The sequence below is a fragment of the Seriola lalandi genome, unplaced genomic scaffold, assembly GCF_002814215.2.
Source record: "Seriola lalandi dorsalis isolate HSWRI2012SDOR001 ecotype SW California unplaced genomic scaffold, Sedor1 jcf7180002054695, whole genome shotgun sequence".
NCBI classification, from domain to species: Eukaryota; Metazoa; Chordata; class Actinopteri; order Carangiformes; family Carangidae; genus Seriola; species Seriola lalandi.
In genome coordinates this window covers 767,784-794,755 of record NW_019525248.1, presented here as the reverse complement: position 1 = coordinate 794,755, position 26,972 = coordinate 767,784, and the positions used below count along the sequence as shown (strand labels likewise).

At 40.3% G+C, this 26,972-nt stretch overlaps 1 protein-coding gene across 1 annotated transcript in view; it reads left to right on the top strand.

The window, feature by feature from the left end:
• Window positions 1-4,700: 4,700 nt before the first annotated feature.
• The window catches only part of lamc3 (laminin, gamma 3), a 95,696-nt gene continuing 73,424 nt past the window's right edge, over window positions 4,701-26,972 (top strand). The window contains exons 1-2 of the mRNA XM_023424003.2: window positions 4,701-5,288; window positions 12,797-13,101. Of these exons, the coding sequence (XP_023279771.1) occupies window positions 4,901-5,288; window positions 12,797-13,101 (693 nt within the window). The 5' untranslated portion in view covers window positions 4,701-4,900. The remainder of the gene's footprint in view (window positions 5,289-12,796; window positions 13,102-26,972) is intronic.

Here is a 26,972-nt window from a genome sequence, read left to right as displayed (position 1 = left end):
CTCATCCCTGCACACCCAGAGGATCACCACCATCCTCACCAGTCGAATCCAAAACAGCAAATAACACAAGTCACTTCAACACTAAAATCATTCACACTGCAGTTGCATTTCCTTAAACAGCAGTGACAGAAACGTTATCTGTTATAATGGTCCAATTTTAGCATTTTTTTAAGCCTGCCCACACTTGTTTACTTAGCTTGCAGCTGGTCTCCTCTCACATTCACATCATATCGGAGGAGGCAGAAGCATGGACTTCTCATTGTGACAGCTTGAAAGCATTCCTGTGTTTTGCTCATTTGAACACCCACATCAGAAATCATTTTTATGTATGAGTTTTATGTATGAAATCAAATCTAAATGAAGTAGACATCTTTTGATTATTTGGCTGAGAGTGAACATGACAGATGATTGTGACTTTGCTTTGACTGCCAACGTTTTTTTGATTCCCTGTACTCCTGGTAACAGGCATCCATTATTTTTCATGCCAAACGACGTTATTCTCAAAAGTAATGTCCATTCACCCATTTGTTACAGCTTTCGTTATTAACTTCAGTTATGTGATTATGTGTGCAGTCACTGCCATATATTGAAGTTTGTGGCTTAATGGGAGTCTAGACTCGGTAGACTACGCCCGTGGCCATTACGGTCTGTGTCATCTCTGTGGTAATAATGTCGTGGGGGAAAAGTGATGACATTAGCTCATGGTGACAATATTTACTTTATGTTTCCAAAAAGATAATGGCATCAAGATAATTTACTCTCATGCAAGTTGAGTCTGGAGGAAAGATGCTTAAAATCCACAGAGATGAATTATTTTTTGGTCATGTGAAAACCACGTCATTATACTTATAAACATGTACTAGATAAAATGAAAAGTCTGTATTTCATGACAAATATTGCAAACTGCGTGTTGCATAGTTTACTGTATGTTCACTGGGAAGATCTTAGCTTTGTATGTAGCAATATTTTGACCAAAAATCACACGGCATAAACAGGGTTGTTATACATAAATGTAATACGGTTTTGTCAGGCAAGAGGAGACTTTCATAAAGGAGCGTGATGGCAGGAAATTTTTGTGACGACGTGGCGGTTGTGCAGCGCTCATTAGTTTGTCAGGTAACGCGTTCCCTGTGGGGATGTGGCAGCCGCCTCCTGCATTGCTAAGTGAAGCGCTGACAGCTGTGACATCAAATCACTGTTTGAAAGCGTAACTCATCGCTACGACATTGTGTCATCATAAAAAGGAGGCCATACCTGCAAGTCTCGGTGCAACAAGCTTCACATTGTGACAGCCAGCTGCACCAATCTGCAGCATGAAAGAGGTAGGTGGCAGGTGGGGGGCTAAAGGATCTGTGGCATTGAGAGAGGGGGAGACAAGAATGAGAGGTAAGATGCACAGGGAATAGGAGCAGAGGATGTGGGAGGGCAGAGTAGAGTTTGAAGTATTACATGGAACAGGGGAATGAAGACATGAGAGGAAAGGAAAACAAAGGACAGGGGGGAAAAAAGCACTGGCAGAAACAGAAGGGGTTAAAGCGCTGAAAACAGATGGATGAGAAGAAATCTGTCTGAAGTTTGAACAGGCAGATTTCTCTAATCTCATCTATAACAAACTCCATTTGAAATTAATATTCTACCCATATTCACATTCAGTTGCAAAAATGGCGGGACCAGCATATCATGACAGTCTAACGCTTCGCCCGATCACAGGCTTCGGCAGGGATTCAAAAGGAGCTGGCTGTGATCTGGTAAACACAGATCAATGCCAAATCTCAGCCAAACCATCCAGATGGCTGCCAGTGCATTGTGTTTCCTTAAATGCTCCAAACAGAGATTTATCAATTTGCACCGTGACATTGTGATGTCTACCTGCTTGGTACTGAAAAGAAAGTGACAAGAGAGTGTTTTCTAAAGCAAAACTACAAATTCCTAGGTGATACTACTGTGACACTGATTCAGAAGAAGTGCAACTACAAGATGTACTCCTCTGCTGTTATGTCCTACAGCTTGTATTTGACATGTGACTTTCAAAGAGAACACGTTTTTTATGAAGTCAGCACAGTGAATTTGACAAGCTGAGACTCATGCTCCAAGTGTGCGGTCTATCTTCTAGGAAAGCGTGTGGTTGGCTCGTCTGAATGGTTACAATACAGTAGGGGGTGTCAGGCAATACCTTTGGGTACTTTGCAGAACCCCCCCACACACACACACCCCCCACCCCCGTTTCAGCACGTTCACTGCTGAGCTCATTCAGTCAAGTCAAATAATGGCCACAGTTTTGAAGTCAAGAATACAACTCCTCGTGTATACAGAACTTTTATTTAAGACTTTGATTTTCCAGTTCTCCAGCTTGTCATGTGTGTCACAAGTAAAGTCAAACACATTATTCTCTGCAGATGAATTTGAAGTATCATCCTGATTTGAAAAACCTAGACAGGCAAAATCATCTGCAGCAGTTAAAACATTGACCCACATCTCCCAGTTCCTTCAAAATGTTTCTTTGGTCAGTACATACAATGCTGTATTTGCATATTGTTCAAACATGTTGTTGCCCCATGCAACAGTTGTGTGCCCAAGTAGCAGCAGAAGGTATTTTAGAACTCACACACAAAACATGGCATACAGGTGGTAAAATAACAAACCTGCTTGATGAATAAAAGTCTGTTTACAGAGGCATTAGATTCTTCATCATAATGCCTGATCCACATCCAGCCAAAGAGATTTGAAGCCAGGCCTGCTCTCATCCAAAGCCAGCAGAGGATTTCACTGCAAATTGATGTGGTCCCTTTTACAATGTCCCTTCCTGAGCACTGATAGAGCCCCAATAAATCAAGGCAATCACAAGGAGATGTTGGAAAGGCTTTGCAGTAAATCCCGCTGGGATCATAAATGTACAGCATCTAAATGTGTCTGTCCACACTACCTGTCCCTCTATTCTGCCTTCTCATCACTTTTTTGTTGTTGTTCTTTCATTTCTTCGTCTCCTCCTTGATTTCAGACACTCACATGTCAACATTGATCCTATCATTATTTTATTTCCTAATGCGCGCTATCACTTTAAATGTTCACTAGCTCGTTGGATTATTCTGCCAAACTTCTAATGGAAACCAGAAACAGCAAAGGCATTCATAGAAAGAGGATTAGAGCGCACAATATTACACATCATTGGTTCTGGCTCTCCACAACCACTTGTTGCACTTGTCACTTGTGGGACTCATTCCACTTTGACACTGCGTTTGGTGCAGTGCACAGATTTATGGAGCAAGCACATTCAAGAAGCCACGTAGCAAATCTGAGTTCACTACAGGGTGTCATTATTTTGTAAACATATGCATATCTCGTCAACTTAACTTTGCTGGCAATGGAAAAATTAGACTATTAACCACAACTGAGCCTGTATTATACATTATACATTCTGTATGTCCAGTCATCAATGTTTCGATGTGCACAGACAATACAGCCGTAGTTTGCAATGTGTTTCTCACTGAAACTGCAAAAGGTAACTGTGGAGCCTTGTACTTGTTCTCAAGAGTCCAGCACCTGGCACAAAAGGCACGCAGTGGCCTTCAGACTCAGCTTTTCATGCTCAGTTCTGCGTTTTTAGATTTGACTCTACTTCTGTCAGTCTATTCAAGCTGCTAGCATAACAACTAACGTGTTACCAAGTGTATTCTGGATGCTACATCACGTCTGCTGTTGTTAATGGGAACGGTGATCATGAATGTAGTGGAGGATATGCACTTCATCTGCTGTGTATTTGTAGTATAGAGATTGCACATCCTTTATCACCTGACATGAATTTTATGTCAGGTTTATGATACAGCATCATGATGTGCATACTGCCTAAATGAAAATGAAGCTGAGACAATTTGTTAAACAATTAATCAACAGAAAAATCAATCTCTATACACTGTAATATTTGATTAAGCGTCCAAGTCATTTTCAATAGCAAAGATGCCAAAAGAGGAGTAAAGTGAAGATGTAGTTTTAGCACAAAAAGTCTGACGTTGCTAAAATTTTTAAGTTTATATTAGTGAATGCAATGACTTACAGTTACTTGTCATAGCTGTGCCATATTCAATTCATCACTGGATGAGCTACAAAGGACCCCAAGCAGTCAAGAAGAATTACAGTGACAGAGACTTTTCATGAAAAGCTGAAAAAGCAGTGCAGTTCTTTCACTGCTCTATTTTTACAAATAAATTGTTCCTTTAGATCAAAGAGCTCCCCTGAGCGACACCCACTCATGGAGATGACCTGTGCCTGCTGAAATATTCCAGACAGTTTTAGCACCTCTAGCCTTCACTGTGAATCACCACAGTCAGCATTTACCAGGATGTCCTGCTGTGGGGCCAACTGCCAAGTACATTTAACACCATATCCATGATATTGTGTGTTCCTATAAGTGGGGAATGCAGGTGTTTTGGTACTCACTACCTGGATGCCCAGAGGTGTAGTGACCTCGCTGCTGCATCATTTAAACTCGTTGACGAATGTGTTTTTCCCGTCAAAGGAGATTCTTTTAACCAAGTTTGCTTCACATCTGAAGCTAATGGTGGTGCGGTGCTTCTGTCGACCAGCAGGTGGAGAAGTTTTATGGACTTTTTTGGATCCTCCACCCCCCACCCGTCCTTCCTCTGTCTGCCTCATGTTGCCCCCTGATGAAAGGAGTTCCTGCACAAACTTCATTCCACTCCACATAGGGAGAACACATGTTGGAGGCTTAACATAGGCAGAGCAGAGAGAGCAGAGGAACAAAGCTCTCAGACTGGATTTATTTTCTGTTCTTGGATTACTTCTCCCAAGTCAGGTTCTTCATGTGTTTGCATCTCTGCATCAAAGTATATGAGTGTGAGAGTTTCTGTGTGAAGTGTAAATGTGATTGTAACTGCTTGTAGACATGGATACATCCTTTGCTGTGACATCCTTTCTCCTGGCCTTTCAACTCTCTTTTCATCCGCACTGCCACCTCCTTGTTTGGGCCGCAATGGACTCCTGCTACGATGAGGACGGTGTCCCAAGCCGTTGCATGCCCAGGTTCGAAAACGTCGCCTTCAATCGCACTGTGGAGGTATCAAATGTGTGCGGCTCCCCACCTGAGGACTACTGCATGCAGACAGGCTCAACACGCTCGTGCCACTACTGCAACACGCTGGTTCCAGAGCTGAGCCACAATGCCAGCCTACTGACAGACTTCAACAGGAATGAGGAGCCCACATGGTGGCAGAGCCAGTCCATGTACTATGGGATCCAGCACCCCAATTCTGTCAATCTCACCCTCCACCTGGGTAAGAACACGGCAGAACATCCTTAATTCAGCCCCCGGAATTCATCAGTTTGATCTCAGTCAAGTAGAGTATGTGTGTGTTCAGGGTTCAAACATGGTCTCTATTCTTATAATGTTATTATTTCTTTTTAAAGTGCAGGAAAGCTTTTCATATGCACTGCATCTGTCCAGGAATAGAATATGAATATCAGCAATAGATTCCACTGAATGCAGATGGTTTCCATGGTGGAGGAATTTAAGTGTCATCAGGTTTTCCACTTTTATTTTCTGTGACAGAATACTCTGTTTTGTGTACTGCAGGACCATTGATAGTGAAACCTTTAATGCAAAACAGATGTCCAGCTCTGAGCTGTCTTCATACAAAAAAAAGAAATCTTTTCTTTGGCCCAGACATGGCTTATGTGTGAGTGCATAGCCACAAGGGCATGTCTGAGAATTTGGTTGGATTTAGAGGGGATGAGGAGGACACACAGTTGCATCTAACATGCCCAGATAGCAAGGGAGTGATGGCCCATATTTACTTTTATGCAGCCCACATACTGCCATGGAGCAGTGGAGACAAACCCATCCAAATCTGGCTGCCACAATACAGTCACAACTCCAACTGATGAGGCTTTTTTTTTTTTTTTTTGGTGTGATTTGTGCTGGAGCTTGACAAGAATACAGCCACAACACACAGCCATCATAGAAACCTGTCTCCAGCATGATTGATGCTACACTATGGCCACAAATCAACCTTTTATATCACATGGCAAATTCAAACATTGGTCTTTTGCTACAAGCTCAATTCACTGTTCTCTTTTCAGCAATCACAAGGTTTTACTACAACAACTACACTGTACAACTGACTTTAAATGACACAGAAGCTGCTACATATTTCCAGAGAAATTCCAGGTAATAAGCAGCCGACAACCTGCAGAAAAGCTCCAAGTTTGGCAGGAATATGTCGATGATAAGGAAAGGAGGTCCAACTGAAGTTAGTTAGACATTTACATAAAATGCATTTGGAATTTAGAAGATACAGTTATTTTACACAGTGGTAAATTTCTTTAACCCCCACATCCAGAGTAATTTTGGCATAGCCAGGTACTTGGTCAGCAGACCTACTGTCACTTGAAATTATGCTCATCTTCCCTTCACTTAGAGAGTTTTCACAGAACATTTGGAAAGAAATCCCTTGTAGTCAAACACCTTCAGTTATTACAGTTACTGTCAAAGTCAATTGTAATCAAAAAAATACAGGTGCATTTTCTAAAAGAATAAAGAGATAGCACTTGAAAGGCTTGGCCAAGTCTTACTTTTATGCAAGTAAAACATTTATGTCACCTATCCCGTGTTAAGGACAAAGACAGGTTGAGGCTGTTAAGTTCACACAACATCATTTTCAGGGAGTTAGGGGTCAGTCATAGCAAAATGAGAAAACTACCAGCTTTAAACTTCACTTGATTTGTGCTGGGAATTGAACCTCAGTCTCCACAGTTCAAAGCAATAACCATGCACCACTTTTACCACACTGCATTATTTCAAACCTAGTAAGACAATTTTAAGGATTTCCTCCTTCACACACACTTTTCCTTTGAGAAAATGCATTCGCCTCACTTTTTGTGCACTGCGTACATATTTGCATTTGAAGACATTCCTCATTTTACAAAATTTTATGAGATCAGCTTGAGCCATTAGCATCATTATCCCATTACCATGCTGTGGGAAACTGCTGAAATAACTAACAGAGCACATTTTTCACTTTAACTGAATTAAATCGTGGCGATTAATGTTACAAAGAATTAATACAAGTCTTTCTATGAAATTACCTTTTCCATTTCCATTTATTTGCTGAGCTGTGTTTGGCTGGGTATGTTCTGGTGTGTGTATGTGTGTGTTCGTAACAGAGGGTTTCTTTTCGACAAGGGGCCCCCTGCAAGACTATTGCTCTGGGACCCCTTTATTATTGAAATACATTTAATTAATATTTTTTTGTAAAGAAGTTGATGTTTAATAAATTGGATTTATTCTCAGTTTGAAGAGGCTGAAAACAGCAGTTTCCTTGCTGTTTACTCTGTCTTGTCTTTCCTTTTATCCACAGTCCTCTTCTCTGGCTTGGCAAAAGACAAATAGCATAATGTCTAAATACTGAATATAGCACCGAATCAAGACAAGTCAGCGGTGACTTTCCCGTATTGTGCCAGAGGCAGATTGCTACCAAAACAGCACACCCACAACGAATGAACCTACACAGCCAACAATTACTGCTCTATTTAATCTTATAAAAGAAATAATACATTTTAGGAAATATGCTTATTGGTTTTCCTGACAAGAATAAAATAAGATGATCGTATTGAATGATAAATTGACTGTTTTGAAAATGAATATGGAGCTAGTGATTGAGAGACATATGGTATGTAAATCAACTTCCAAAGAGTTGACACTTGCTGGAGCAGAGGTAATCCATCACAGCGAACATTATTAACTCCTTCATTTTCTCAAAGTTATGTGACTGTGTGGTAATAGAATTGAAAGTTGGTTGATATAAATAAATCTGAAAAGTGGTGCGTTCATGTGCTGGTGGAAAACTGAAATAGGGAAACAAGCAGGAATTTTCCCCCAGCTTCTGATTAACTGCCCAATTTTGTCCATAGGTTTGAATGTGAGGGAAGATCTGTTAACACTGAGGTAGAGCGGTGACTTGTCAGGTCCCCCTGATTTCATACAGTATGTGCTGGAATATACTTCAATCCTCCCGTCTTTGTACGTAAGTAAGCGGATTATAAAATTAGTTGGTACATTGAGAATCTTTGTCAACCCTCTCCAGCAGTAGACATAGGCCACATCTAGGGACAAATTTAATTGCCAGCTTGTTTATAGTTTTTTTGCAGAACTCAGTTGAATTCAACACAAATGAAAAGGGTTTCAACGTTGTTTTTTTTAAGATAACCTTAACCCTGCAATAACTAGTTTTGGCCACACGGTGCAGCGAAAACGAGCTGCAAACGCAACACGGACGTATTATCGCCTTAAAAAGTTGACGTGGCGAACTTGTCAGCAAGCAGCAGACACCGGAGCAACATCGTCTTTCATTTGGAGTCAAGTTTCCGGCGACCCTGGCGGATGTAAGCCCACATTCCCCTCCTAGCTCTGTTCTGTAGCTCCAGCATCCCCCCGAGGGAAATACCTAGCTGTTAGCTGCTAAATGCTAACGCTGTGGTGATGATGGCGAGGGTGAACCAAGTTGAAAATTGAAAACGAAAACAATTAGCTTAAAGGTGCTATAAAGCTCAGCAGAGCGGAGGGAAACTTCAAAGACGAGTTATAATTCTCGGTGGGTTTGTCAGTATGAGTAATTTGATCCATTGTTATTATGAAAATATTGATTATAGCCTCTTGAACTGTGGTCAGAATTACCTTCTGTATCCTCTGTGGAAATACAGCACTTAAAGTAAAGAGAGGATGCTCTCAGTTTTATTTATCAACTTCACACATAGTGCAGCAGACAGAATCGAGTAAGTATTTGGTTTGACTACCAAATGTCAATTAATCAAAAGCTTTAAAACAGCAGCCAGTCTCCTAGTACACCTGTACATAGTTTTTCAAGGTACTTGGGAGAACTCCCCACAGTTCTTCTCTGGATTTAGTCTGTTTCAGTATCTTCTATCTCGTTGTGTAACCCCAGTCTGACTCCATGATGTTGAGATCAGGGGTCTGTGGGAGGCCAGATCATCTGCTGCAGGACTCCTTGTTCTTCTTGTCACTGGAGATGGATCTGTAAGTCTCTGACTTTATGTTTGGGCCGGTTGTCCCACTGCAGAATAAATCTGGGGCCGGTCAGATGCCTCTCCTGATGGTAGTGCTATCATCTCAACAGATAAAATACCTAAAACCTTTGCTCAGTACTGTGTGTGTGTGTGTGTGTGTGTGTGTGTGTGTGTGTGTGTGTGTGTGTGTGTGTGTGCGCGCGTGTGCGCGTGTGTTTGACTTCCAGGAATCAGTCAAGCAAGGCAGCCCTTGCTCAAAACCAGAAATTTTCTTGACAGGTCAGATCTCCTCCCTCCTCCTCTGGTCCTCTAGGTGGATAGTGGGTGCACCCCCATCAAAAAGCCCAGCTTCAAAGGAACAAGAGGCAGGGACAAAATGATGACAGAAGTTGAAAATGTCAGCACTTTGACCACAGATGAACTGTTATATCACGTGCTATGAAAGCAGGAAGTGCCTCCGTTAAATGTAGAATATTGATTTCCAATAGCGAGCAGATGTCTGGCTGTGTTTTGAGGCTTTGTTGTTTATAATCTCCGGCGAGTTTTTTTCTCCTGGAGAAAGGTGCCAGTGATTCTGCTGCTGCTGCTGCTGCTGCAGAGGTATGTCTTGTGTTGTCTGGAGGGTTTGTTGTTCTTCCAAGAAAACCGAACACCCACAAGCCTGTCTCACTCAGTGAATTGACCTTTGCTCCTTTTCTGCGCTACTCCTAAACACGTGTTTTTCTAAACCCTGTGCCGTCTGATTATCATACCTGGGCTTAGTATTCCTAAAAGAAGCATTGTAATGTTTTCATACCACTTCATTAGATGTAACTGAAAACCCCTAAGTGTTATATGTGTGTCATCCTTATGGTCCATATGAAAGCTCTGCGATCCATCTGGGTTGCTGGTGGGGGGTGCCTTCGACAGTACTGTTTTCTTTTGCCTCTCCAAACATAACAAGCTCTCTCTGAAGGGAATACAGGCAAATGCTGGGATGATAAACAGAGCAGTAGGATGCTGGGACACATATTGCAGCCAGGTCAGAATGGGTCTGTGGAAGAGTAGAAAGATGAGGGGGAGTCGGGCTGCTTCAAGGGGAGTAAACAAAACATAATGAGGAAGAAGGGGGAGAAAAAGAAAAAACTAGAGAATGCTGGGTGGTTTACTGGTGAGGAATTGGGGTCAGGTTTTTCCCACAAAGACTTGGTAGACAAACACACAGACACACACACATTCAAACAGCACACATTGATGTCTACAGCTGCTTCTCATTCAGCACCGTCAAAGAAAAGCAACATCCTGTCTCCGATGTAAAACAATGATAAAGTCTGCCACAGTCGGCATGACGCTCTCACAGCCGGATTATCGGTTTGCATGTGAGACACGGTTCTCTGTAAGAGAGCAAGAATTCATTTTTAAACTTTGAGACATTGTGAGATTAGAGGAGATAAATCCACTCATCTGTGTGTTTGCTGATCACAAATATCTCAGTTTGAAATAAACAGATTGTAAATATTGAGTCTACAGTCCTTGTGGTGAGTTTAGTCTGAGCCTGTCTCAGTCTGGGTGGACGAGAGCAGCTGTGTTAAGGTGACATGGATGACTCAGAGCGGGTCAGACGCTGTACTTCTGCAGCTCCCAGCCTCTTGCTCTTAAAGTGCTCCGTGTCCAAACAGTCCTTTTTTATTACCGCGTCTGTGCATGATGTGAACAGCTTTGCTTTGAGTTGTGATGTCACAAAATTCTGGCTCAGCCCTGTAAAGTCACACAGGGCTGTTTTTACTGGGTTTCCAAACTTGTCTTTAATTTTCGCAGCTCAAACAGAGACTGCCTCTTCGAACTGAGCTTTCCAAACTGTGAAAATGAATGTGTGAATTCTATCTTGAGGGCAAATTTTCTCTTTTAGGCAGGTTCTTGTTGTATGTTACTTTGCTTTGTTAAAATCTAGTAGCTGAATCCCCGTCTGTTGTTCCTATATTAAACTGTGCTCTCCTGAAAGAGAACGAGTCACGAATCATTAAACATTATGCATAAAAAACATACAAATATCTTCTGCAATTAGTCTGCAGCTCGTCACAGGGGATATCCAACAAATGTTTCATCTTCTGCTTCTTTTATGTGTTTTGCCTTAGTCTCAGCAGGGCTGAGCTCACCTCACGCAGGGAGTAAATGAAAGCTAAATGATCTTAGGGCTCCTAAAGGAAGGATACCATTAGAGTTTGCTGTAGAGACAAGAGACAGAGATGCCTGTTTCTGACTTGGCAGAGAAAAAGCAACAGATGTCATTATGGCAGTACCAGAGGATGGCATCCCTCTATGAATGTGCAGAGGGGCTGAGACTTGGTATCTAATGATGTAGAAAAAAAAAAAAAATCCCCACAAGCATTGCATTGAAGAAGCCTGTTAAAGAGAGTTTCTACATGTTACCTCTGGTATTTGCTTCTCAATATGACTTCAGTTTGTGTCTGCTCAGTTAATCCCTTTTTCAAGATGCACAACATTTGGCAGATTCTGAATGTGCGCCCGTGCTCAGGAAGTGTAACTCTGCAAGTGTCTTTGATACAGCTCCAAGATTATTGTTTGTAGTGTCCACAGTGAGTAAACAATGGGTGGAAATGACACCACTCAATCATCAAGCAGCATCAATTCTCTATTTGCCTTGAGATTAGGGAAGATGTCAACTTTCTTACAAAATCAAACCCGGATGCTCCAGTTTTCTACACAGGAAGCATTGTGTTGAAAAATCAAGCCATCTGAATATACAATCTGCCATCTTTCCTGTTCTTCTTCTCAGTTAATTTAACATGGGCAATCCTGTCTCATATTTCCCGTATAAAATGGACATATACAGCTAAATTGCAACGACAGAAATTGAGGATATTGTGTTAATTTACATAATAACAGTTAATAAATGTAGCAATTCATTAATTAGAAAAAAAAAGAACATAATCCAGATGGTCATTATGTTTCCTAAAAAATGTGCGTGCACAAGTTGTATAGAAACATAATTTCTAGGAGACAGGTTTGTCCCGGGAGACTCGTGACTGCACAAAAAGTATTTTACAGACATTTCTTCTGTAACAGTGCAACACCAATTACACCACAACTTAGTCTGATCTGCTAAATCCCCCCCCAACTCCAACCCAAATGGAAATCCGGGTATATCTCCTCATTTGCTCCATATCCTGCAGATGCACCGATTGTGCTCTGAATCCCATTTTGCTTTTTCACAGATTGAAGTCAAATCACTGTTTTAGGGGGCACACAAATCTATGAAAAGTCTTTCTTCTCTTCCTCTCCGTTTCTCCTTGTGCCCCCAAACAGCCGATGAACCGCTAAAACCTCACCTTAGGTTGCTTTCCTATCACGCCTCAAATGTTGCATCAGCCCGTGTTTTACAGGCGCCTTTCCGTTTTGTGAGTTAATATAAGAAAAGAGACTTTTTTTGACTCTTTCCCTTTGACCTATGTTTCACTTCTGAGGTCCATTATGATCTGGATAATGAGGAAATAATCCTGGGTATTCTTCTACTCCTGCAGGAATGACATTCATTTACCCTGCATAGAGGCACAGGAAATTAAGCCTATCCCCCATTGTTTTCCTTCTTTCTATAATGCAATTATGTCAGTTTTTTTTCTTAGGCTCCTGGGCCCTCACCCCACAGTATTTGTCTCTTACATAAGCAGCCCTGATCTAACTGTAGACTACAATGGATGCAGTTCTAACAGTAATTGTTTCAGTGATTCCATTCAGAGCTAATCATGTCTGTTTTCCACAGGGAAGGCCTTTGATATAACCTATGTACGACTGAAATTCTACACCAGTCGGCCAGAGAGCTTCGCCATCTACAAGCGCACAGAGGAGGATGGGCCCTGGTTGCCGTACCAATATTACAGCGCATCTTGTAGCAAGACCTACGGGAAGGATGCTAAGGGCTACATTCGCCCAGGAGATGATGAAAGGGCTGCTTTATGCACAGATGAGTTCAGTGACATCTCCCCCCTCAGTGGCGGAAACGTAGCCTTCTCCACCCTGGAGGGACGGCCCAGCGCGTACAACTTTGACCAAAGCATGGTGCTGCAGGTGAGGCCACATTTCGTTGTGTATTTTGTGTGATTTCTTTCTTTTTTTTTTCTTTCTTTCTTTTCTGTCCACATATTAAGGTTGATGTCGTTCCACTTTCATCTGTTAAGAGACTTTGCAGAAGCTGCCACAATCTCCACTGATACAGATTTTGACTGCAAATGAAAAAAAACGTTAACAAAAAAAGAAAAGAGAAATGGAGTAAAAAAAAAAAAAAAAACATCTTAGAAGAGACAAATGTTTTATATAGATTAAAGATGAAAAAAATTTAACTGTTTACTTTTTTTTAATGCCTGTTGCTTGTGTCTTTTCTTCACGATAATCTATAATGGATGTTAGATCCTGCTAGTGTTGACCTTTTACTATATTTTTTTTTAAAAACCATCTGGAAAAGGATTGTGTCTCAGTTTGACAATGTGAAAAACTTTCTTCAAAAAACAGTGATTATATACCAATAGACACACGGGCTAATGTTTGTAAGTTTGTAACTGCATGTAATTCTTCCTGGTCAAACCCCTCGCTAACATTTTTACACAAACAAACATATTGTAGCCATACAGATATATACACATGACTTTTTCAAAGCCGCTGAAGGGAATCTAATGTTATGTTTAGCTCTGATTAACATTGATGAAGTCTTGAGAGGGCTGTGCTGAATTAATGGCAGCCTCTTGAGGGTGAGTCTGGGCACAATAAAGCATGGCTAAAACTGAGTAAATAAAGCACTTAATGCAGCCACTCCTTCCCCTTTGACAGTGCTGTGAGTAGGCACACACGCATCCGTCCATGCATGTGCTCTGCCTGCATCGCTACTTAAGCTGGAAAACTCTTCGAGACTTCACTAATTATTAATAATTACTGAGAGCGTCTTTACTGTTGTGTGTGTGTGTGTGTATATATCTGCCATATCGGGAAATTACTTACTATATGCAGGTCTCAGTTTTGCCTACAGCATCTTTTAATGGACCAAAACTATAAACAGAACCTTGTCATGACAGTTTAGGTAGGTTGGCTAATTAGAGCAGAGATTCTACAGGACCATCTACTGAAGAAGATATGTCATGATGCAAAATACATTAATAATAAGTAATACCTCCACATCTGAGCAGATGAAACACGTGTGTATGTGGCCAGAAATAGTAGATCAGGATATGAAATTTTGATTATCCATTTTCATTGAGTGAGGAAACGTAGTTACAGCAGATTTTCAGTCACAAAACTAAATCTATATCAATATTTAGTCACTTGCTGATGCTTCATTTTCTTCACTTCAACCAAATTTGTAGGAGAGTTGAAAGATTTTATGTTTATATGCTAATTATACTAATTTGATTTGCCAAGTGCTTTTAGAAGGAAATGTAATTTCTAAGTGGATTATATTCAGTGCCACCTTTTTCTCTCTTTTTCTTTTTTTAAGGTTTTTTTTGGCGGTTTTATGCCTTTTTTGATATGGAAAGTGGTGAGAGACAGGAAATAGAGTGGGACAGACATGCAGTAGAGGTGAACCAGGGCCCTGCTGCTGAGGTCTCAGTATGCCCATATGGTATATGCCCAAACCACTCGGCCACTGGGGCCATCTGCTTGTACCACACATACCTTTTAGTGTAGAGGATGTATTGTGGGCCGCAGAGTACAGGACCTTGGCACTGGATTGGAGATTGGGGTCCACCCCTGCATGCAGTTAGGTTTAGGCAACACGGGTTAGTTAAATACTGATGGCCTGTTTTGTGCCTCACCGTGGAATTAATAATATTTAACCACAACATCAATTTTTCCTTGACCTTCACTTGAGTACTTTAAGTGCCTATACATAATCATAAAAATGCTGTTGCCATGTCGCTGTCAATCAAAGTGGTGGCAGCAGCAATAACACAGTAAAACTAGTCTTTTATAGCACCAAACATAAATGACCCCAGCAGGAGAAACGTGATGAACAGAATTCATTCAGAATCTAATTTATTGTCTCGTAGTAGAAGTCCCACACCCGCCCCCATAATCAGATCCACAGGATGTGGACAACATCCCGGCCTCCCACTGGCCCAGTGTTTTCATTCTGCATTTTTATTCTTTTCACTGTCCCTTACACTTTCTGCATCATGCTATTTTTATTCCCCTGTCTCTACAACAACAACAACAACAACAACAACAGCACAAATCCCTACCCTCTAGTGGACATACATCTTTTCCAATTATTTAAGAGGTTTATGCTGCAATGGTCAGTTCACACTTGCCATAAGCAAAATTATACAACGATAATGACAACACATTCTCCCGTCTGACCTCTCTCCTAAAATATTGTGTAGAAAAAGGTCTGGAAATGCAAGATGACTACCTCTGTAAGGGAAGCTGTCCTCCTCCACATCATTAAATTAGAGGAGTAAGGATGTCTTTTGGAGGATATGTGGAGGATATGCGGTATAACCCTGCATAACCATAACCCGCTCCCACCTCTATTAAAGAAGACATCTTCCCAAACTTAATAACATAAGAATGAGGGAATTTTTTTTTGAGAATATGCAATGCTCATTCTGCCAGTATATTTGCTGTTTAGTGTATATGACTGTTCTAAATCAATTTAAAGTCGATTTAGCTATAACAAACCCAAACCCCAATATATCTTCCCAGCTCTCTTTATGTTTTGAAACTCGTCTGTGAAACATGTTGTGTTTCAAATTTCTGAATAGGATATGCAGTGAAAAACTGCTGAAGCCTGACTCCAGCACAGAAATGGCTTTTTGTTTGCCAAGGCTGGCATTTGAATAATGTTTGATTCATTCCCCTAAAGAAAACATATTTAATTTGTGAATAAAAGGCTGTTTTTATAAAGGATAGACTGTGAAATTATTAATAAAAGTAACCTAAAGCTTCAAATAATGACTTTTTTTGAAATATAGTGTACATCAACTGATTCTAACAGTTTGTAAATGAGAAGGATTTATTTTGACTCCATCATTGTTTCGTATAACTCTTAAAGCTGATTTTCAAAGGAAACCAGTGTGATGCAACTGACAAGCCCTTACAGCTGCGTATGGTACCTCTGCCTGCACAAATACCTATACCCCACCCCCCTCCCACCCTAACACACACACGCACTCTGTGCCGGATGCTCATAAAAACCCCCCTCTCTTCAACCACAGCACTTTAAGTGGGTGACATATCTGCAACCTCCCGCAGAGCAGAAAGAGGAGGCAGCCTTCCCCAAGAGTGATCCCATTTTAAACTGGGATGGAGGATGGAGGAAAAGACAGAAGTGGTGAAGCCACATCAGCTCTCAAGCATATGCTAAGCTGCACTGAGCAGGAGGATAAAGACATTTTCTCCTCATCTCTGCTATGCGAGGTCCCCATGCATCTGCAAGCAAGTGAAAATAGAAATAAAATGCACTATTGGATTAGCTTTAGCGCTGCTGTGAATTGGACACATTGTGTGGCAGGCTGCTGTCAGTAAGACGACATACAGCTGCATGAAAGAGGAATCTGCACGCAGGACTGGATTTGGCTCCTGAGCTCCAAGTCCAGAGATTCTTCTCCATCTGTCTCGCAAGGACAACAAAGACAGGAGAGTGAATTTGAAAAAAAAAACAACCTATTTTTGTGGCTTAACATAGCCACACACTTGAAAAAAATACCTCTCTGGAAGTCTCCACAAGCACAGAGAGCTTCTCTCTCCACCCCATTATTCTCTGATTCATCCCTTTTTGTCCTGCTCAGTGTGTATTACTTAGCTTCACCTCCTGCGCTGGTGGTTCTACATTTTTTGCATGAGAGCAGTTTTAAAGTGCTTACAAGAAAAGGTAGCTACAGCCCCAGTTTTCTAGTTCAGAGATTATTAAACTCCTTTTCTGATTAATCTCTTCACACTAGCCCTTTACCGCTGTGCTATTTCAGCCCCTCTGTCTCTCTCTTATATAAATGTGGACGCTGGCAGGCTGGGACAATAGCTAGCTAGAGTCTAGGTTTGTAGGACATACCGGATTGAGCCTGGTCTGCTGAAATTTTTCTGAAGAGGAGCATTATGTTTTGTAGTTGGAAACACATGCTCCTTGCATGAACAGAGTTTTTTCTCCTCTCCATGAAAGGATTATGTGGGATTAAGGAATTAAGGCACTAAGGATTATGTGAAGGAGGCATGGCAAGAAACAGGTAGCCTGAGAGTCAACAATAACATGATCGGAAGAAAGGGCACTGTGGTCAGGATGGTCGACACTTGGCTTAATCTTTAATGACCCCGGGTTCAGTTACAATTCATGGAAGGAAAAGAGGAGAAAAAATATTCTGTTAGCAAATTTATTTTATTTTTCACGTCAAAAAACTTTCTTATCTTTATCAGTGAGTTAAACTGAAGTTTTCTTACCTGCTTTTGTTCATATGTTAATTTCGTCACTTTTCCACATCAAAACTGTTCAATTTTCAACTCAGTGGAGGGGGCATGTGATTCCTTTGTGTTCACAACACATTGATTTCATCCCATTTTTAGGCTGTGAGTTGTACAGTCTTGTGATGAGGTACAGTCACTTTGTGAGGTGCTTGTGTTTTTTTCACTCTACCTTGTAAGGTGTTAGAACACATCAGGTGTTACATTCATTTTGCAAAGAAAAAGAGCTTGTTTGAATATTCTCTGAATGTTCACCAAATTTTAGTCACACTGGTGGAGTTGCTCCACAGATGTTGGTTAGTTGTTCCACTACTTTGGTCCAGACCGAAATATCTCAATGACTATTGGACAGATGGGTGTTAAATTTTATGCAGACATTCATGGTTCCCAGATGATGTCTCCAAAGGGTTTTAGTAATCCCCTGACTTTTCTTCTAGTGCCACCATGAGGCTGGCATTTGTGTTTTAGAGTGAAATGTCTCAACTATTTGCTGAATTGTCATGAAATTTAAATGCAACCCTTGCTGGATGAATTGTATTATTGTATTGTATTGTATTGTATTAACTTAAACTTTTGCTTAAGCACCATTTTCAGGCCAAAACTTTAGCTTTTGACCAAATACCTGAAACTACCATTCATATATACTTTTGTTTAGTACTAATCACCAAAAGTTAGCATGCTGACATGCTAAACTAACACTCAACAAGTGAAACATACATATATCAGCAAGTAGTCATTGTAACAGTGGGCTTGTTAGCTACAGTGGCTGGTGACTATGGTGGCCCCTAAGGACAAAAATGAACAAGAGTGAAAGCACAAACAATAAGGGAAACCAAACTGACACATTTTCAATAGAAATAGGGAAAACACATGCAACAAGAATTGCTACACCAGAAGTGCTCTGGGACGTAAGGGGGGAGTTATGGGCTCAATTTGGATAAGCAGCAGTGTTCCAGAAAATTGTGTGTGTCCGTCGGGTTTTTTTTTATAATCTAACCAAACCATTTATTAAGTTTGGATGTTTCTGGTGAGAAAGCAACCATTTACATTTCAAGGATGTGGTCAGTTTACCCAAATAATGTCTGTTTGGAAATTTTTTCCAATGTTGTTGAAGATGTGAGCACCCTTTCAAGGCACTCAAGGACACCTTACAGTAAAAAAATTGTAGCAGTTTCTTAATTTGGAGCATGTTTCCCATAATATGATCTCCCTCTTGTTTGTTTGTGCTTTGTCCTAATCAGCCACAGTAGTAGACTCTGTAGTCTTGTTGCAGCAAGAATTACACAAGGATCCTGTACATGTGGACTCCACTGCTGAACTTTTGACCGAACAGTCTGATTTAACATAATGAAAAATAAAGTAAATAAACAATAATAAATAAATAAATTAAATAGAACATAAAAACATTGCTAAAATTAAATTAAATTGTGTTCCGATTTGAATCAAGTTATTCTTGACCCTTTATTTAATCTCACTGATAACGAGCCTCTGAGAACAGCAGTGTGTTTCCAGTAAATACCCATATGACTAAATCTTTTGAACTGTTTTTTTTTTTTACATTTCAAAAGACTCATCCAAAAAGTCCTCAGTCTATTTATTTGGAGAGCTTGATTCCCAGGCGCGACCGTTGTCTGTTCCTCAGTCTACATATCTGTGATCATTCCTGCTGCCTGATGTATGTGGGACCATTGTGACCAGCTGAATGGAAAAATCAATCGATTAATCCATTGTTCAGTGTGTGAGGAAAAGCTCTACAGTATTCAGTGTGGAAAAAAACCCCAACTAGGTCGGTATACATATGTCAGTCAGTTCTGGCTTATTCTACACTGTTGTGTAGGTGTTGCTTCCCTCTCCTGTAGACACCCTTTATTATCTGTCCCAGAGAAGCAAATCTTCCCTGAGAAAAATGGTAAAATAAGATTACATAAAATACTATCATGAAGTGTTAGTGAAGAAATATTTATTTTCTGTGTATGAATTAATTAAGAGCTCTATCAAAACTCCCTGTCACATTTCATACAATCAGATGTGAAAACTTGCTTTTACATGTAAAATAATTATGTATTGAGAAATAAATGAAATTTGGAGTGAAGTAAAGGTTAACACTGATGTTACATAATATAGTGTTAATTATCTTGGAAAACTCATTATTATTGAATAAATGGCCTCTGCTTCGGAAACCAAATAATAAAAAAGAAAGCGTTTTACACAAAACAACAAAATAGTTGGTAAGTAAGCTATTATATAATGTTCCATCTACTGAATAAAAATAATCACATCTTCATCCTTACTGCTAAATAGTTGTTGTCACTGCAGGTGTGCAGCTTTCATTTCAACAACTAAGGCTTCTAATTGACGTGCAAAAATACACAAGCTGAGTCTTTCACTTTTTCCTTTTTTACTTACCTGTCAACATTTTGAAAACAGCTTAAATACCAGGGGATATTGTAATGTCTCATTAACCTATTGAACCTTTAGATATTTTTGTCTTCATGCAAAGGCCATGCAAAAAACATCAGGCCTTTGTAAGGGTGCGTGACTGGCCTTTATTTACATTGAGACTGACTACTAATGGTGCTGCTGGCTGTATTTCAGTATGTTTTGGTTGACATCGACCGACTGATTGTAAAGCTGTGGGGGATCAATATAAGCCAAGAATACATAGATTGGGTGGCAAATCTCTCAACAGAGCTGCCAAACACCCTCTCTCCTTCGCTCCACCACTCCCTCTCGGCCTTCCTCTTAAACAACAAGATGAGAAGACCCATAATTGACTGTGATCTCTTCTCCCATTAGAATAAAAGGCGGATCAATTGCACCATTTCTTTCATTAAATCTCTCATTCCCCCTCTATTTTAAGGGTGATGGGACAGATGGGTATAGTGAGCACAGACAAAAACACATCAGCCATCCTCTTTGATGCACAAAACAAAGTGAGGGGAATGCAAAAGAGTATTCGTTTTCCACACAGTGAATCTTAACAATAAACGATGAGGCATACTCTTCTTTAATGGTGACATACTAGTTCCTGCTTGAGCTACAAATACTAGAAAAACAAGAAGACAGGCAACGTGATACAAAGCAGTGGGGATGAGAGCAGCACTCAAAAATATCATTCCCACAACAGCACTACTTATTGAATATGAGATGAAGGGGATAAAAAGGAGGGAGGGGAGGGCACCAGGGAGGAAAGTACATACCAGCTATTTGTTTTAGATAATAAAGGAACCCCTTGCATAAATCCAAAAAAAGCTTTTCCCCCTGTACTGTAAATAGTAAAGAGTTTACTTTATGTCACCAGGATAATTCTCTCAGTATCAGTGCTGCTTTTCAGGGAGTCCTGGATACACACAGTATATTAGAAACAAACAATGAAATAATAAGGCACATAAACACATCAAACAGACGGCACAGTCTGTTGATCGAGTGTACTGGTGACCACATATTAGTTTCCATTTGAAAGCCTGTAGACTAGTTTGTTCTTTTCTGTTCCTGCTTCTCCACCATCTCACCCTCTTTGCTAACCTTGTGTGACTAATAGGGGCTGGTAGCGAAGGCCACCTGAACAGTTCTGTCAGGTATAGGGGAGGCAGTGTGATACCACTGTCACTCTGTTGATCACTCACTGAACCTGATCTAACTTTATTCTTTTATTCTGCAGTAGTGTTGGGAGCCAGGCTGTTCCATGGTAATCTTAGCAAGGAGAAGTGCATTGTATAAGATGATGAGGATGATGAGGATGATTTTCTTGATTACAAGTGCCTTTGCTCTACTTATTGCAGTCAAACCAGCAACCAACTTTTTTTTGATGGACCTTGGTCTTATCTAGCTTCCACCGTAGGCAATGATCAGACATAAGTATGCAAACGAAAAGCTTGGAGATATTAATCCCATGGCTAAATGTCAAGGAGTTCCTGGTGCTTCAAAAAAAAAATTAAAAAGCCCAAAGAGCATGGATTTTGGTTTTGTGGGATTAGGAATAGCTCATTAACTTTAAACCTACACTTTCTGTATCTTGCACTAGGGTTTGCTGACATTTGTCTGTCATTTTCTCTGAGGAGTAAAGAATCAGCATACATATGGATTCTGCACTTTGTCAGTTGTGTAAATCCAAATTGTAAGCGTCCAGGCACAGTTCCTTGAGGCATGTTGGAACTGTCATGGTGCAAGGCTGGACAGGGCATTTTGAAAGTGAAAATACTGATGTCTTGTTTACTGTTTAAAAAAGTCAAGGAATAATGGAGAAGGGACTTTTTGTCTCTTTGAGGCTGATTTAATATTTTAGACCACTGAAGCAACAACAAAACTGAATATGATTATATTTCCTTATGCAGGTGGTATTGGCTGACTGTGAAGAGGCTAATATGGGATAAAGGTAATAAATGGAGGATAAGTGACACATTTTTAGCACATTCATGAATCTCTTCTACTTTCAGTCAGCCACGTGTGATGACCTCTCATTGTTGTTATTGTGAGTCAACCTTTTTTCATGTCAAACCGCGGTAAAAGAGCTGGAGAGAACACTCTGTGATACTCTGCAGAGATATAATACTAGGTGACTTGGATTGAACTCTTTTATTCCTCAGAATGCAAACCCTGAAGAGCTCTTGCACAAGCGGAAGAGAAGCCGGAAAGATTTCAGCGTTTTGATTGTAATCAGTGATTGGCTTCTATGAAAACGCAGCTATAAAACAAGCCTTAATCTCTGATATTGTGAATGCCGTTGCTTAGGCAGAAAGGTTTTTCATAAAGTTGATATAATCAGAGTAAATGCCCCAAGCACTTTCTGCACAATTTTTTTTTCAGAGTTGTTTGTAGCAATATTGCATTTCTCTAGACATGAGCAGTGATCCAGCTAATGCAGTAAAATCATACCTCGGAGGTACATATGAGGCCTCAGTCAACCATATTTTGTGTGACTGTCAATGTTTCCTTGGGTTTTTTTTTTTCCGTCAGACCATCAGAACATTTCAACCAGTGACAGTTTATGTGACCACAGACAAGGGATGCATTTTAAATTCAACATCAGCATCAATGAATAGTCTTGAAGAAGTCTTGATGCACGTACAGTACATTATATAAAACCAACCACTTCTCTGATAAACACACGTTTGCTGCAGTGACAGATAATTGTGTTCAAAGATCACTTAAGGAAATTTTTATTTCTAGACTTCACATATCAATTGGCTTTTCTTGCAGTGAGGGAAAGACTGGGCATTTGTGTCAGGGGTTAAAACCCCACTCTTTACACACAGATTGTCAACAGAGCATAAAATGATCCCTGTTCCTCTCTGTGGGATGTCAGTGTGCCATTTCCTCTGCATATGGCTCATACAGAGCTATGCATATTTTATGAGGCTTAAAACAGGAATTGCATCCTGCCTGTTTTATTAGCATTTTAATCCCTTTGCAGATTTGCTACTTGTGCCTCAGTCTGAGGAGCGCATACTTTCAATGTAGAGACTTCACACGCTTCATCTGCTGCTTTTAAAATATATCTCCTTGTCATTTTGTGAGGTCAAAGCAAAATTACATTGGAAAAAAAAAAAAAAACCCAGACAACTGGTGACACTTAAATGTGCAGGTGTTTTTGTCTCTCATGTCTATGTCATCTGCATAAATATAGTGTTCTGTGTTATACTAGTGATCTAATGCATTGTATTTTCACTGCCAAATGATTTTGATTTGGAAAAACAACAGTCACCTTGTAACGTGGCATTTGGATGTTTTCTCTAAAGTAATGGCTTACTTCAAAGAGGGCTCTGTTGTCAAGTTTGTAAAAGCTCTCTTTTTTCAATAATCAGAGAGAAGATGAAAGCTGCTGTATGAATTCAAATTTAATTTGTTCAGTCATCCATTAAAACGGTTTGTCTGTCTCCCCTGCCACCAGTCCATCCTCTCACTCTCTCTCGCTCCGTCTCTCTCTCACTTTCTCTCTAGAAATCTGTGTGGCAAATTGCAGCTCCAGCATTGAATGACAATGAGTAAAAGGGGGAAAAATACATATTGAGGGCACAGTGAACTTAAGCAATTATATTAAAAAGTTATTAACTTTGGAATGAGGGACACAGCTCTCTTTCCCGTCACTGCCTACAGCCGGAGGCTTCAGAGTTCAGGAAAACGCACTGAAACAGAGAGAGGAGAGGGGAGAAGGGAAGGAGACAGACGGGGGAAAGAGACGAGGGAGAATTTAGAGGTGAGGGTGAAGGTTTATGAGCCCCTGAGCAGAGACGACCTCTAAAACAGTGTTTGATATGATCAAAAACTTTGTCGTGTGTGACTTGATATATGTCCATGTGCGTGTGAATGCACTCATTTGATCATTTGGCCGTTATTGTCTGAAGCAAAGGACTGGCTTGTTGCCACTCTCAACGCCTCTGCCTATCCCTAAGTCAGCATCATTGTAGCATTGTGAACCCAAATTCCAAGGGAGTGAGAATCAAAGTTAATTAAGCTTTTGCTGTGGTTTGCACAAATAATAAGTAATGAGCTGACTACTAATTAACCCTAAGAAACTACTTCCTTTCAGTGCAGTAAGTGATATTTGGAACTATGTCTGCTTTTCCTTACACAATTAGCACTGTTCTACCAAGCATAACTAATAGCTGTTCCATATGATAATGGTCTTGTACTGTATGATAAATGAAAGGGAGTGTTTGCGTTTACGGCGTGTGAGAATTTTGAAATGCTAACAATGCATTTAAAACATTTTATCATCTATGTGTGTGTTAAAGCACGAGAGGTGGATGCAGTACGGCAATGCAGTACTGGTGGCCGCAAGGTCGCCTCATTAGCAGAGACATGAATCTCATGCATTTTAACTGTAATGATCGTCAGTTTGTGTTAATCATTTATTTAATAATTTAGCAAAAGGGCAGGTCATGTCCGTTATGTCCTTTACTTGTTATGTATTGAAAACATTGAATTTCAGTTTAAATTTGATCAAGTAAAAAAATGAAAAAAGTTCTGTAGCTCAGAGACAGACTATACAATAAATACATAAAATACAATAGAACACATAAAAACAAAAATATCTATTTTAAGAGCACTTTATTAACAGATGTGGCTGTTAACGTATTTATTTACGCGGCTCAAGAGATAGAAATGTCCCATTTTGGTCCAGACTGAATGAATTACCATGAATCTTTTATAAATTGCACTTTTTGTACTGAACCGCCTTGATGACGCTGCTAATTTCATTGTTTGTTGCTCTGCTCTGCACGATGACAATAAACAGAATTGAATTGAATTGAACTGAATTTTCTGCAGACAGTCATGGTTCCCACAGGTTGAATCCTACTGATTTTAGGGATCCCCTGGCTTTTCCTCTTGGTGCAGAAATCCATGCTCATCATCACTTATGATGATTTGTAAAAATAGTGTCAGTGTAGGCTGAAGCTGAAGCGTTGAGTTTGTGGCACTCTCTCAAGCAGACGTTGTTACCATAGTCACATTTTGCTAAAATAGCTAAAAAGGAGTGATTATAGCATCAATTCTGTCTTGTTATCGTGCAACACTTAGTGGATAAGTTGGTCAACCCTTTGTCCACATTGGAGTCGTACCGTCGCTATAATGTCACCACAGTGATTTAGACTTCAGTGAGCTTATTTGGATCTTTTATGGGCAAACTTAAGTCATGATAAAGAAATCTATTACAGGAGACAAGGCTTTATTATAACCCAACACTAGGCAAGAAAAGAATGTGCAATCAAAGAGAAGATGCATATGAAGACATATAGTGAGCATGTTGCACAGATCGAGAATCATTACCCCATGTGCATCCTCTTGCTTTGTTGTGACCACTACTGGAAAGTTAAATCATGATATCTTTTTCCCTCTTCATTTCCTCAACCTTGCTACCCCTCTTTTTACCATAATTTGTTACCCTGTAGCTGTGTTTCCCACCTCAAACTTCGTAGCCGCTCTCATAAACCATGGATCCTGTCACATCCAGATAGCTTAACACAAAATGAAAAAAATGAGCATCTAACTGCAGTACATCAGGGTCATTTACTGTTGTCCAAACCCCATTAGCCAGTAGACCCATGTCAAGGAGGGTCAAAGTCGATAAGCAAGTGCTAGAACAATAGCCAAGTACAGCCAACTGCACTCAATTCTGCAACACTGTAGTTACGGTAAATACAAAATAGCAGCTCTATAGCCTTCAATGGGCTGCCAAGGCACAGAACTGTCTGGAAAATCCTGAAGTGCACTTTAGCCAGAGGGAGAGTGTACAGGTAAAGCTGGCACAGAGAGAGAAAGGAAAATAAAGAGGAAAGCTATAAGGTAAAGTGAGAGGGCATTTCGAGTAAGAAGACTAAAGGTGGGATGAGTTAGAGCTGCAGAACAGACAAGATTTTGCTGAGAGAGAGCCACCAGTTGGCCTAGATAAATTGAAAAAAAAAAATCTTTCCTTACAAAGATCTATTAATTAGATATTCCTATACACTGGGCCACTGATTGCACATTGCCCACTCTGCTCTGAAAAGTCTTCTTATTAGACTTCACCGACAAAGCTAACCAACAGGTGGCACTGAGGGCAAGTAGTCATGCTGACACTGTCCATGTAAGTGTTAAACCAATCAGGAACATGTGTAACATATTCACACCAGATGTTCCAATAAGGGGCTATGACCTCTTGATGCCCCAGCAGTATGCCTCTTGGAAGCGCAGGCACAGACCACGCAGGTGGTCTGAATCCCAAGACCCTCTCCTTTGAAACAGGAGGATGGCGGTCTTGCTGACAGATCAAAAAAGCCCCTAGGAAGCACCTCATCTTCTCCAACTAAGTTACTAACTCAGTTCTAAAGTTTTACAGCAGTGCTGCTCAGGCTATTTTAAGCAGAGTGAGATCATGTTAGGTACCTGTGAAGAAACCCTCAGAGGGCTCAGCTGTGTCATCTTTGTTATATTTCTTGCTACTAACCAATTAAGCCATTTTCCTCACTTGCCAGCAAAGAGTAAAAGTCTCTTACATGGTAACTGCAATGATGCTGAAGAATGAAAGTGGTGTTACATTTGCTCATTGGGCACTATATATATATTAGGTTATGGTACTGATCTGAAAGGACAATAGCAGCTAGCAACTTCATAAATTACAGAGGGCTACATTGTTTTCTGTCCTTTCTCTACAGTATGAAAATCAGCAGACATTTAAAACTAGTTTGAGATGTGTAATCTATTTGAAGTTTCTGCTTTAGCTGTGGTCATTGCATGATAATGCAATAGTCAGCAGGGACTGTTTTGAAAGTTTTGTGTATTGTGTTTGTCTTGTTCAGCTCTGACTCAAGAGCACAAGCTGCAAAACCATGACCTTTCTATTCATGTTTCTTGTTCTTTGTGTCTTTCTTACAACAGCCGTGTTTGTTTATTTCTTGGACATGAATAAAGCAATAAGCAAGCAAAGCAAACCAGCAGTTAATGTTGAAGTATCCCTAACTGCATCATTTCAATTTCCCTGCTTTCAACTGCGTTTCCACTTTAACAGCAGTAACTTT